The sequence below is a fragment of the Phytophthora cinnamomi genome (genome assembly GCF_018691715.1).
Source record: "Phytophthora cinnamomi strain GKB4 chromosome Unknown Contig69, whole genome shotgun sequence".
NCBI lineage: Eukaryota > Oomycota > Peronosporomycetes > Peronosporales > Peronosporaceae > Phytophthora > Phytophthora cinnamomi.
The window spans coordinates 89,802-101,951 of record NW_027151002.1 but is presented as its reverse complement, the minus strand read 5'-3'; the positions used below and the strand labels follow the sequence as shown (position 1 = coordinate 101,951).

At 52.1% G+C, this 12,150-nt stretch overlaps 1 protein-coding gene across 1 annotated transcript; it reads right to left on the bottom strand.

Annotated features, from left to right (window-relative positions):
• Positions 1-10,409: 10,409 nt before the first annotated feature.
• On the bottom strand, positions 10,410-11,595 carry IUM83_19982 (uncharacterized protein; the record flags this gene model as incomplete). The annotated part of the gene is made up of 2 exons (XM_067945050.1): positions 10,410-10,763; positions 11,005-11,595. The coding sequence occupies 2 exons, from the start codon at positions 11,593-11,595 to the stop codon at positions 10,410-10,412; spliced, it is 945 nt and encodes a 314-aa protein (XP_067786237.1).
• Positions 11,596-12,150: the final 555 nt, after the last annotated feature.

Below are 12,150 nucleotides of genomic sequence, written 5' to 3'. Positions count from 1 at the left end.
GATGTCGTACACTCGCATGCAACCAGTGACATTGGTCACTGGCTCGACCGGAACCACGATGAGAACTCTTCGGAGTTCGCGGCCTCTGCGTCTTAACCCCAGGGGAGGCTCTACACAATGAGCCATAACTAGAAGGGTGGGCGGGCCGAGACGACCACCGACAAGGTCATAGGATGTCGTTAGCCGAATCGTTAAGTGACAACAATGCACCTCACTCAAAACTCAAAACTCATCTTGCTGCTTTCGAACTGGTGGATAGACTCCCGGACGTCTTGTAAGTTTTCAATCTCCGTCATTTCGTGTTCGGGCGAAAGCTAGTGCACGATGACGTCGATGACGTAGATGAGCGCGATGCCAATAGCCAAGCACGCCGTCGCACCGAGCCAGCAGTTGTCCGTAGCCGTCTCCTCCGTCATGATCTTCGTGCGAAGACCGTCCCTGAGCAAATGGACGAACTAACCGAAGATTTCCACCACGGAGGTGAATATGATCGACTCCCGATGAAATACTGAGAGTAACCGCCAGGCTTAGAGGACACGAGGCGCTTGCTGAAGACGATCATGCCGCCGAGAACGTGGCGGCTCCGGCGGCAACGTTGAGCGCGAAAGCAATGGCGATAGTGTGACCCGTTCGAATCATCGCCGTGTATTGGACTTGTGCAGTAGGAGGTGACCTGGGGCGGAGGACGGACTTGTTTTGAATTACCCCCCAAGTCACGCCGCAGCACCCGCTGTTAGACAAATGCCTACAAACAGCAGCCGTTTACCCGCTGTGCTGAATGTGGACGTGCATGAACGATCTTGGTGATGAACTCTGACTAAAATGCGATGTACTGTACACTGACCATCGCACGTCAATGGTGGACTCTCGGGGAACCGATTTCACGTCCCGATCATTGCACGTTGAAGCGATCTGTTTCGTTTGTTTCTCAGTGAGGTACATCGATGTCACTTAGTTCTAGCTAACGAACCCTATTTTCAGCCATCCTTGCTACTTGATTCGGGGGCGTGCCATGAAATGGCACAAAGCTGAAAAGGTTGAATTGAAGTGCCTCCACGGCGAGGGAGTGGCGTGGAGAGACCCTTCATCACGCTTCAAAGCAGACTTTGCCAGCATTTGGACAGCCATTTTCTCCATAAGGCACCCGCCGATCCGAGTGTAGCGCTTAACCGCGTCCGACCTCCATCGCCCAAACAATTTCACCACCAAAATGTCGTAGCTGGCGTTAAACAGCGCTGTGGCGCCGTCACTCCGTAGTGAATGTGAACCGTACTGCTCAGGCTTTTGGCTGGCGAGCTCAGCTGCACGCTTGATGGCAGTCACCACTTGATTCACTTGCAAATCTGTGTCAGCATCAACCTTGCATGATAGCGATGTCTTCGCAACGCCAAGTCCGTCGTGGCGCTGCGAGAACCGAACAGCACCAGGCAGAACCTGATCATTGCAGTCTGCGGCAGGTGCCATTTCCGAACTGATCGGCCTTGCTTCCACGAATATGTAGCACTACTGCAGTTACCTCTTGTAAAATTCCCACCTCTTTCTCCTCGTTGTTCACAAATTTCATGTCCGAGCGACGAATCGCGTATGGCATCACTTTTGAGCCGAGAGCTAATACTCCGATCGCCTCAGAAGAAAGAAGAAGCCCAGCGCCGAAGCCCCCCATATGACTCGGTGCTAGCCTGATGAAAAATCGAGCGATTCGTGCAGTCGTTTGAGGATTGTCGTTGTAAACGGGATTTTGGGTTGCCGGCCGGGTCCGATCTTCGCATCTTCGTGATTGCAAGTTGGTGTCCGGGCAGCAGTTTGACACTGTATCCGAGTTGCCGCCGATGATGCCGCAAGATCTGGCTAACTTTTGAGAGCACGGTACCGTGTAGTACGTCCACGATACGAAAACGGTAAATAGTGTTGGGGAAGCTGGCACTTCCGTAAGTTGTTGTTGCAAAGTGTATTGCTTAGTAGGAAGCAAAGGAAAAGTGGATAACTAAGAGGTTTAGAAATTCCTCCTCTCGCTACTGCGCAGAGGAAGCTCTTCTGTGCATCATGGTTCTCTTCGAGGCATGGCTTAAAGCAAGTATTGAAGTTGCAACTGCAACTGCAACTTGTGCCAGCTGATAAGTGACTGCAACCGCAGTCACTACCAAAGTGCAATGAGGGCAAGGCTTTCAACCTGAGCCCCACGCTACAATTCCCCTCAAGCCTTGCTGACACCTTGCGCGCTTAGCTTTTGGGTCAATACCACTTCAATTTGGTACACTGTACCAATATCGTCGTCACTAATTTAATTTAATGAGAGATATTGTTGTGTTATGGCTACAGCCACGTGGGCAGCGTCATCCGACTAGTAGATCACTGATCATTATGATTGCACTGCCACCAATATTCCAGCCAAGTTTCAGACTACTGCCATTAAAACCCATAGCATGGCTGTGGCCGCTGCACCGGTCCTGACTCAGCACAATTGCAGCTCTATCTAGAGACCAACTCCTGGAACGCTGTCGTCAACTTGCTGTTCTTTGCAGCTTCAACGTAAGCACGGACCAGCACAGGAAGGTTCTGCGCCAGTGACTGTAGCGGTTCCCACGAGTCCTCGATAGATTCCAATCCGCACCAGCTCACTAGCAGCTCATAGCCCTGGCTCTGGCCATTCCAGCGGTGCTCGACAAGTCTCTCAACTTTTAGAACAATGCCCTGGGCAGCAACATGCTCCAGGAGCTCATCTGTCATCTCTAAATCACTGTCGGCGTAGAATTTCAGACGAGAGGCGTGCACGTTTTGTTTACTACCTGTGACAAGGTGCCGTACGCGGAACGAGTGCGAGTCTGCACGGGTGACAACGTAGGCGCCCACCCATGTTACCAGTAGTTTGTTGTGGCGTCGCTCATCGACACGTGATCGGAGCACACAATCACCCACAGAGAAGTTTACTTCTTGTGCACCCCTGGACCTTCTCTTGTTTAGTAGCGTAATCTTCTCACGTTTGCCAGTGACAGCCCGATGCATACCTTCAATCCTGGCTCGCAACTTTGTCAGCGCATGTTCTATCGACGCACTCAATGTCGACACTTCGTGTGGTTCTTTGCCAATACGTAAAGAACATACGTCGGGGCCGGGCACGGCATCCCTGTAACGGGGTTACACGTACAAGTGGCTGCAAGCCACTTGTGAATTTAACAGATAGGTTATCTGTTAAAAGCTTTAGATACTTCCTCACCTTGGTGTAAGACACACCAATGGATACATTGAAGTGGGTCACCACAATTAGTGGTCCACATATACCCAAAGATCCTATTGGTAGAAAGCAGCATCTTTCTACCAATCAGAAACATGCATATTAGCGGGGCTCTGACAGCCAGCCGCTGCCAACCCTTTCATAGATGATAAACAGTTTTTAGCAGATTTTAGAGGAAGATCAATTTACAAGCAATACAGTTCTCATTTTACCTAATCTAAGTCACTTGGAGTCTTGTCTAAAGTTAACTTATATTTGTGTATTCAAATATAATTAACCTAAGTAATTACTAAGTACTTACGCTTCCTCAAACACGTTGCGCAACGTGTATGCTAAAGTAGTGAGTCAAGTTAGACCCACTACACCTGGTAGCACTTTGTAGTCCGTCCAACGACCGACTGCTTGACGTTCGTACGCGGTGTACGAACGCGGAGCCGAGAACCACATGAGCACGGAGGTGCCCATGGAGAGCTCCAACACGCCTGCAACGCATGTTGCACGCGCTGACTGCCCCCACCTGTCTGACCCAGAGTGAGAGGCCCTCGAACGACTGTCAACAGTCATTGGAGAAGCGGCGATAGCTACAATGCTGCGTACGCTATCGCCGACGGAGCAACATGGTGTTGCTCTGGGGTTCATCATGAAGGAACAGCGTGACGCTGCTTCCTCAGTGACGGCGTCGTCAGGGACGACACCGCGTGCTCAACCATTAAAGTTGAGCGTAAGCAATTACGTGGGCAGAGAGGGCGAGCCTCTCCTCCGATGGCTTGTCGAGCTCGACACAGCCATAGCGGCTCGACGCATCGTCGACCCGCTGTCGAAGGTCGCGTTCGCCATGTCCTGCCTTGGCGGACGCGCAAGGAGTTGGGCGTACGGGCGCCGACTCTCCGATCCTACGTGCTTCAGCACGTACGAAGTATTCAAAGAGGAGCTCAGACAAGCGTTTGATCCCCCGCAAAACGAGTTCCGGTCGAGGGCGGAGTTCCTCGACCTCCAGCAGGGTAAGCATGACGTCCATGCTTACGCGCAGCGCGCACGATATTTGGTATCAAATATCGTGACTAACCCGATTGACGAGGCGACCAAGGTCGTCACGTTCATGAAAGGACTTCCGTGAAGACCTATCTCTTCCGAGAGTACCCGAGTACTCTCAAAGCCGCAATCACCCTTGCCATGCAAGAAGAGTTTAGCCTGCGGCAGGCTAAACTGCATGTAAATGTACCGAGGCCGCAACCGCGCCCGGTAGCGAGGACGGGAGGTCCGGAACCAATGGACCTCTCGAATGCAACGACTGCTGGTTACCAGCAGCAGGGAGGCAACGTGCGATGCTTCCGTTGTGGAAGGATCGGTCACTTTGCAAGGGAGTGCACAGCTCCCATGCCCCCTGGAGGTGGCCGTCGTGGCGATGCTAGACATCGCCGCGGACCAACAAAAACGCGAACATCCAGTAGGCGCGGGGCGCCCTATTGGTAATGCAGTCGCGCGTGCCGACATCGGGCACGCGACACTGAGGACTGCAGCCCCAGTGAGACCAGATCTCACTGTAAGAAACAAGATGACAGGCCGAACCTAGTCATCTTGAAGGTTTACTCGAAGAGAGCGAGTGACTATCTTCGAGCTTTGGTAGATTCAGGCGCGTCGAACAACTTTGTTCGACTGCGGAGCCTGACGAGTCTTGACTTCGAGGAGGTAAATGTACCTCGAAGTCTTCTGGAGGTACGACTGGCAACAGGTGCCATCGTGAAGACCGAGAAGCGCGTCGTGAACGTGCGTTTCTCGTACAAACAACGAATGTTTGTCGAACGCTTTATCGTCCTGGACCTGGGCGATAAGTTCGACGTAGTAATGTGGAGAAGCGAATTCCGGGAAAGGGGTGATTGGGAGCAATCGGCAAAAAGATGGATCTTGACGGAGTCACTATACCGCGGAAGTGACACCCGAGAAACCAGATCGAGGGGATCTGGTGATGTGGGTGGATCGAGGCTGTCAGATGTGTGGCGTCAAAGGGAGACTACTGGAAATACTACAAGATGACACAGAAGACGTCTACATACGGCAGAGGGCCAGATCCGTACTATCGGAAGTAGTTGGATCCAGATCACATGTACCCATGTGGATCCAGACCCGGGTCACCTGTACCCAGGCGGATCTGAGCTTCTGAGGGATGACTAGGATACGCTAAGCGGTGGATGGAGCTTACGCCAGCCGAAGGACCCCAGATCAAGACAAGTTAACCCAGATCAGGGACGGTGGGATCCGGATCACATGTACCCATGTGGATCCAGATCCAGATCACATGCACCCATGCGGATCTGGGCCTCTGAGAGGTGGCAATGGCAAGCGAAGTGGAGAAAAGAGTTTGCGACGACCCAAGGACTCAAGATCAGCGAGGATCAGCGTGAATCAAGCGGATTTGGGAGAGGTGGATCCAGATCACATGTATCCATGTGGATCTGGATCCGGATCTCGTACGCCCGGGCGGATCCAAGCCTCTGGTAGACGGCTAAGACGAGGAAAGCGAGGAAAGGAGGTTGCAACAGCACAGGGACCCCAGATCAACGCAGACCGACCCAGATCAAGGCACTTCGGAGATCAGCGGATCTGGATCTGGGGATCTGGTGATCTGGTGATCTGGGGATCTGGGGATCTGGCAGATCTGGGACTCAGTGGGTGATCTGGCGGCTACAACTCAACGGAGGGAACAAGCGACGATGCAGTGAAGGTAGAGGTGGTCCGTAGAGCCGGCAGGTACAGATGGGAAGATAGTTCGGATTGGGTGATGGGATTTTGGGATAGGATTGGACATAACCATAAATCAGAGTCGAATTTGCCTGGAAGTGCTCAAGTGGTCTACTCGCGGCGGGGAAACACATATTGGCCCCGCTCGACGTACGCTGTGGATATTGGATTTGGCTCCACACGCACCCCAAGACTACCAAGCGCCAGCAAGCGGCCCTCACCCCCCAAAGAGTCTAATTTGCCTTGGACAACACAAGTGCCTTCGCCTTCGCCTGGAATCGGGATCGACATTGGCCCACCAAGAAGCGGCAAGGTACTGGGTAGCAGATCTAGTGTTGGTTGAATAATCTGGATAATATATTGGCCAGAATCAACCTTCCTAGTGAACTCCCTACAAGTGCAGATCCCAGATCACCCGGAGTTAACTACTTGGCCGGGTGATCCAAGACTCTCAACTACCCTGATCCCGCTATAGGAAGCGGCAAGTACGACAAAGGGCGACCTACCAAGTCGCAACAAGGGCCTACAACACACCACAAGGCAACCACTCGGCCGGATCCAGATCCAGACCGCCAGATCCAAGTCGGGAATCACTTGATCTGGACCAAGAACCGCGAGCAGAGTGAAGATTTCCGCGCTGCTCCACCGGATCCCCGCGTCTCGCCAAGACGTTCCTACTTCAACACTTGGACTCTTCAGAAGTTACCAGAGGAGCAAGATCCAGCCCTACCGACGGGTACACAAGGTGAGGAGTTCAGCACTGATCACGGATCATCGGTGTACCCCCTCCGTTAGTCGGTGTCCGGGCGCTGTTGGGAAGTTGGATCTAGCAATCTCGCAGATTTTGCTGATCCCGCTACACCACAATGGTGCGCGTGCCCGGATCTTCTGGTGACTCGGGATTTCACCGTGAGTCCCAAGAAGAAGTTCGCGAGGATGGAACAAGGGGACCAGGCGTCATCGGAGTTGGGATCGACGACGACGCCGCTGAATGAAGCAAGATCCACGGATCGACAGAGTGCTGGGAGGACCTCTGTCGACGGAAGAGAGGCAGATCCGGATCCGGATCTGGAAGACAAACCTCAACCTCCTCCCCAGGTCCCTTCGGGGACCCCGGTGGATCTAGACGTGTCACGCGCTGCAGCAGCAGCGCGCGAAGTACTGAGAGCCCCAGCGGAAGCGAGTGGGGTATCGCTCTCAGTACGCGAACGCTTCGAACTCGAAGCGTCCGATTCGTCCCCTTCACGCGGGCGAACGTTCTTGGCGTGAGGGTCGAGCGATTCGCTCGACACTGAGTCTTTACGCTTTGAGGGCGAGTCCTCCTCGCCCTCCATGTCTTCATCGTCGTCGTCGAAGTCGACGGCGCCGCATTGCTCTTTCAGTCGTCGATGGAGAGATGACTCCCCACCGACTTTGCGGACTTCTTCTGAGGCGCGCTCATCGTTGAATGAGCGCGGATTTCTTCTCCAAACGCGGAGAATTGACGAATGGTCAATTCCGAAGATTGACGTGCGGAGACCCCGCGCGTCTAACCCAGGGGGGGATGGTGTAACGGTTACACGCACAAGTGGCTGCAAGCCACTTGTGAATTTAACGGATAGGTTATCTGTTAAAAGTTTTAGATACTTCCTCACCTTGGTGTAAGACACACCAATGGATACATTGAAGTGGGTCACCACAATTAGTGGTCCACATACCCAAAGATCCTATTGGTAGAAAGCAGCATCTTTCTACCAATCAGAAACATGCATATTAAGGGGCTCTGACAGCCAGCCGCTGTCAACCCTTTCATAGACGATAAACAGTTTTTAGCAGATTTTAGAGGAAGATCAATTTACAACAATACAGTTCTCATTTTACCTAATCTAAGTCACTTGGAGTCTTGTCTAAAGTTAACTTATATTTGTGTATTCAAATATAATTAACCTAAGTAATTACTAAGTACTTACGCTTCCTCAAACACGTTGCGCAACGTATGCTAAAGTAGTGAGTCAAGTTAGACCCACCACAAAACCGGTAAAAACTTCAACCGTGGCTCTAGCCAGAGAGGCCACCGGTGAGTGGTTCATGTTAGCTTGAACTAATGGCACCAAGTACATCCAATCATGGTGCGAGATACGGTACTCGAGTATCATAGTGCGTAGGACTTGCAAAATATCTCTTTTTGGACGCTCCACCGAGCCATTTACCCACGGACAGTATGCAACGGCAGCGTTTTGCTGGCACTTCAGTCGTTTGCATAGTTCGGTCATCACGTTATTCTTAAAGTGCGATCCGTTGTCACTGAGCCACTGCGAAGGGATACCGAAACGGCTGTGCCACCCCAGCAGTCCTTCTACCGTAACTTCACTAGTCGGAGTATCACAGGGTACAAGTTCACAGAAATGGCTAAAATTGTCCTTCATGACCAACAGGTACTTGCATGTACCAAACCCATCTCCAAGATAGAGGAAATCGAAATGTAGGGCTTCATTGCGTGTCAGCTCGGTATAGTTCGCCCCAGGGTCGCGGGATAATCTTACCCCTTTTGCATGTAGACACAGCAAGCAAGACCACAGGAATCGCCGCACGATCTTGGCCAGGCCATCAATGGTAAATACACGTTGAAGGTGGTTCATCACTACAGCCTCACCACGGTGACCCTGCGCCACACTGTGCGCAATAATCAACAGGCGTTGCACGAGCTAATTTGCGGCCGTAGGAATCCAAATAGTACCTCCACACCATAGCACATTGTTGCTATCTCGCGTACCACCAGTCGGGGCAAAGCCAGCATGCGCAGCTTGCGTCGCAGCAATTTCCGTCAACGTTGGCCAGGTAAATCCGTCCTGGTCCAGCGGACGCAGCAGCGGTCAACGCTGAGCACGGGGTTGCAGACGCGTAACTCGTTTGAAAGTAGTCGTAGTTGTAGGGGAACTACCTCCCCACCGACTAATCAAATCTGCCCATAAGTTGTTTGGCCCTCCAATATGTACGATAGTATAGCGAAACTTCATGAGTTTGACAGACCAACGAAGCCGTTTTCCTCTAACGTGCTTCTTAATTCCCTGGCCAGGTGCAAATCATGGATGAGGTGGCGGTGGTCACGAAAGACCTTGAAACCACCGGGCCTCTGTAGTATGTAGTCCAGGTCTTCGCAAGAAAGACCAATGGGATAACCTTCTTTTCGATCACACTCCAATATTTTTTGGAGCACCATGGAAGGCGCCACCTTTGCAGATCCGTAGTTCGTGAGCTTGGTCCGTGACAGTCACTCCAGATTTCCATACGGCCACTTGCGTGAGGATGGATGCCCATCTTTCATCGCTAGCATCTACAAACAGGCATAACGTCGCGCCGTCACGAGGGTATACGAGCTGCCAGACTGCTGCAGCAGCGTCTTCACCTGGTTGAAGCTGTTCATCTCTTTTTCAGTGAGATCTACGGCAATCCCCGAAGCCACACGCTTCGGCTTGCGTTTTCCTTTCAACGCCACATCTAGACACTGCTGTAGGGGCTGGATGACGCGTGCATAGTCTATGAGGGAGTCGCGCAGCCAATTCGTTGCACAGATGAACTGTTGAAGTTGCCCCGCCGTCCGTGGCTGTGGCATCGCTGTGAGGCCTTCGATCCGCTTCGGGTCGTGACGAATACCATTTTGGTCAATCACTTTCCCACACCACGTCACTGATTGTTGGTAGAGCGAAGACTTCTTCAAACTCAGCTTCAGTCCAAACTGGTGTACCAGGTCAAACAGTTTCTCAAGTACCAACAGGTAATCGTCGACTGTATCCGCAAAAAGTAGTAAATCGTCGATCCAGAGGAGTAAATATTCATGCAGCAGTTCCGCAAAACAATTCTCCATCGACACCTGAAAATTGAGTGCTGAGTCGCAACTTCCTTGCATGACACGGGCTGGCGTGAACACGCCCTCATCCGTCATGTAGGCTAGCATTTCACGGCTCTCCTCCGCCACATCAAGCTGCCAGAAGCTCCGAATAAAGTCAAACAAACCGTAGTGCTTTTTTTCCTCGCGCCCTCTCTAGCTTCGTCTTGAGATTAGGCATAAGACCAGCAATTGCTTCAGTCGTTACATTTAGAGGCTTGTATTCGACAGCCTGGCGGAATTCATCTGCTTTCGGTTTCCGAAAAGGTAGTGCTGCACACGCCCACCTGCTACTAGGGTTTTTGTACACCCACCCCAGTTCCACCAATGTCCTGTTAAACTCCCGGAGGAATGCACTCTGTAGTGGTGCGTACTAACGCGCTTTGCATCGGAATGGCTTTGCATTGTCTTTTAATCGCAGCTTGTACGGCGGGACATTTGCAGGCGGATCATCGCGCAAAACTAAGCGCCAAATATCGTGCTTCAGCGCAATGCGTCTTAAATCATCCACGAATTCCACCGGAAAACCATTCTCCAGTGCTGCTTCAACTAGAAGTTCTACCACCGCACAATCTAAGCATCATAGCTGAGTCCAGATCGGGCATCATTCTCAGTGACGAAAGGATCATCGTCTTGCTCCAGTCGGTTGCCCGCCAGTTGTTCCAACTGACGGCTTACATTAATACCCAGCGAGAGCAACACATCATTGCCCATAATGAACTCGTCCTCATTCTCTTCAATAATGAGGCAAGTGACAGGGTCAGCCGGTTCCACAGGGCCTGCAGCAGTATGTAGCCGGATATGCATTTCAACAGACTCGCGAGCCTCCACATCATGCCCGCCGATGGCTTTGCCAACGACCGGCCTCTTCAACGTCTCAGCCTGCACGCCAGTGCACAGCCGAGCGAGCTCCACAAAGTTTTGCGACTAATCAAACACCAGTCAGAGCCAGTGTCTGCACAGTAGCTCAAGGACATCGTTCAATTTGATGGTATGCACACCACCAAGGCGCTCCTTGATACGCTTCATCCGCGTTTTGTCCGGGCGGTTCGAGTGAAACTTTCGGGGTAGTTCCTTTTTTACCCTCTAGGGTAGCCGCAGGACATGACGCAACGTGATGCGCACCACCGCACATAAGACAGCCATCTCTTGGCACGGCCGGTCGCACTTTTTCCGCCGGCACCTTTGCTGCCGTTCTCACTACGCGATTTGCTCCGCCACCGCGAGTCTCTTGCGGCCCATGATGACCACTGTCAGGCGTGTTCGTTGGGCCATTACGACCCTGCAGTCTAGGTGTTTTTTCAGCCCTGGCAAATGGATCATCATAGCGGACACGCTTGCGACGCAGGAAATCGCGATCCTGCTCGAGAGCTTTCGCTAGGATCAAATCATACAACTTGCATTCGTCTGTGAGCGCAGCCGGTGCTTGGAAACGAATTGCATTCTTCACATCCGGCTTCAGCTCATATGGCGACAAAGATTCGATCAAAAGCTTGCACTTCTCTTTCGAGCCGTGCTCACCCTCGAAACAAACTACGACGCCGTTCTCCTCCATGAGTTGGTTGCATTGCACGAAATACTTGGGCACACGCTCGCTCACATCCGACTCAGGCATGTCAAGCCCCAGCTTTTTGCTGAACAGATGATCAACATCTGGGAGCGTGTCATTCTTCACCCGCTGGAGAATAGCCTGGACTTCCGACATAATACGGTCGTCCGTCACATCGTCCTTGGACAGGCCTCCCAGCGGTAGGTGCATAGAGCACGCAGCAACTTTTCGTCAATAGTGCTCTTACCGGTCTCCTTCAGTCGTTCGTAGAGCTCCATGTCACCCTTGCTACGAGCTCGTACGCTTTCTTCATACTCAGTACGGGCTTTCGTCCACTCGATTAAAGCCGAGGGACATCGACGTGATTCGACGCGCGACCACCGGAATGAGCAGCGAGACACCCACCGCACTGGTCTCCGCTACAGCGACGGACTCGTCTTCAGTTGTATTGCCTCTGTGTACCTTCATCGCGTGAACGCTGGTTCACTACAGTCGACTTTGTAGTACGTCCACGAGATGAAAACGGTAGACAGTGTTGGGGAAGCTGGCACTTCCGTAAGTTGTTGTTGCAAAGTGTATTGCTTAGTAGGAAGCAAAAGGAAAAGTGAATAACTAGGAGGTTTAGAAATTCCTCCACTCGCTACTGCGCAGAGGAAGCTCTTCTGTGCATCATGGTTCTCTTCGAGGCATGGCTTAAAGCAAGTATTGAAGTTGCAACTGCAACTGCAACTTCAGAAGCTGATAAGTGACTGCAACCGCAGTCAC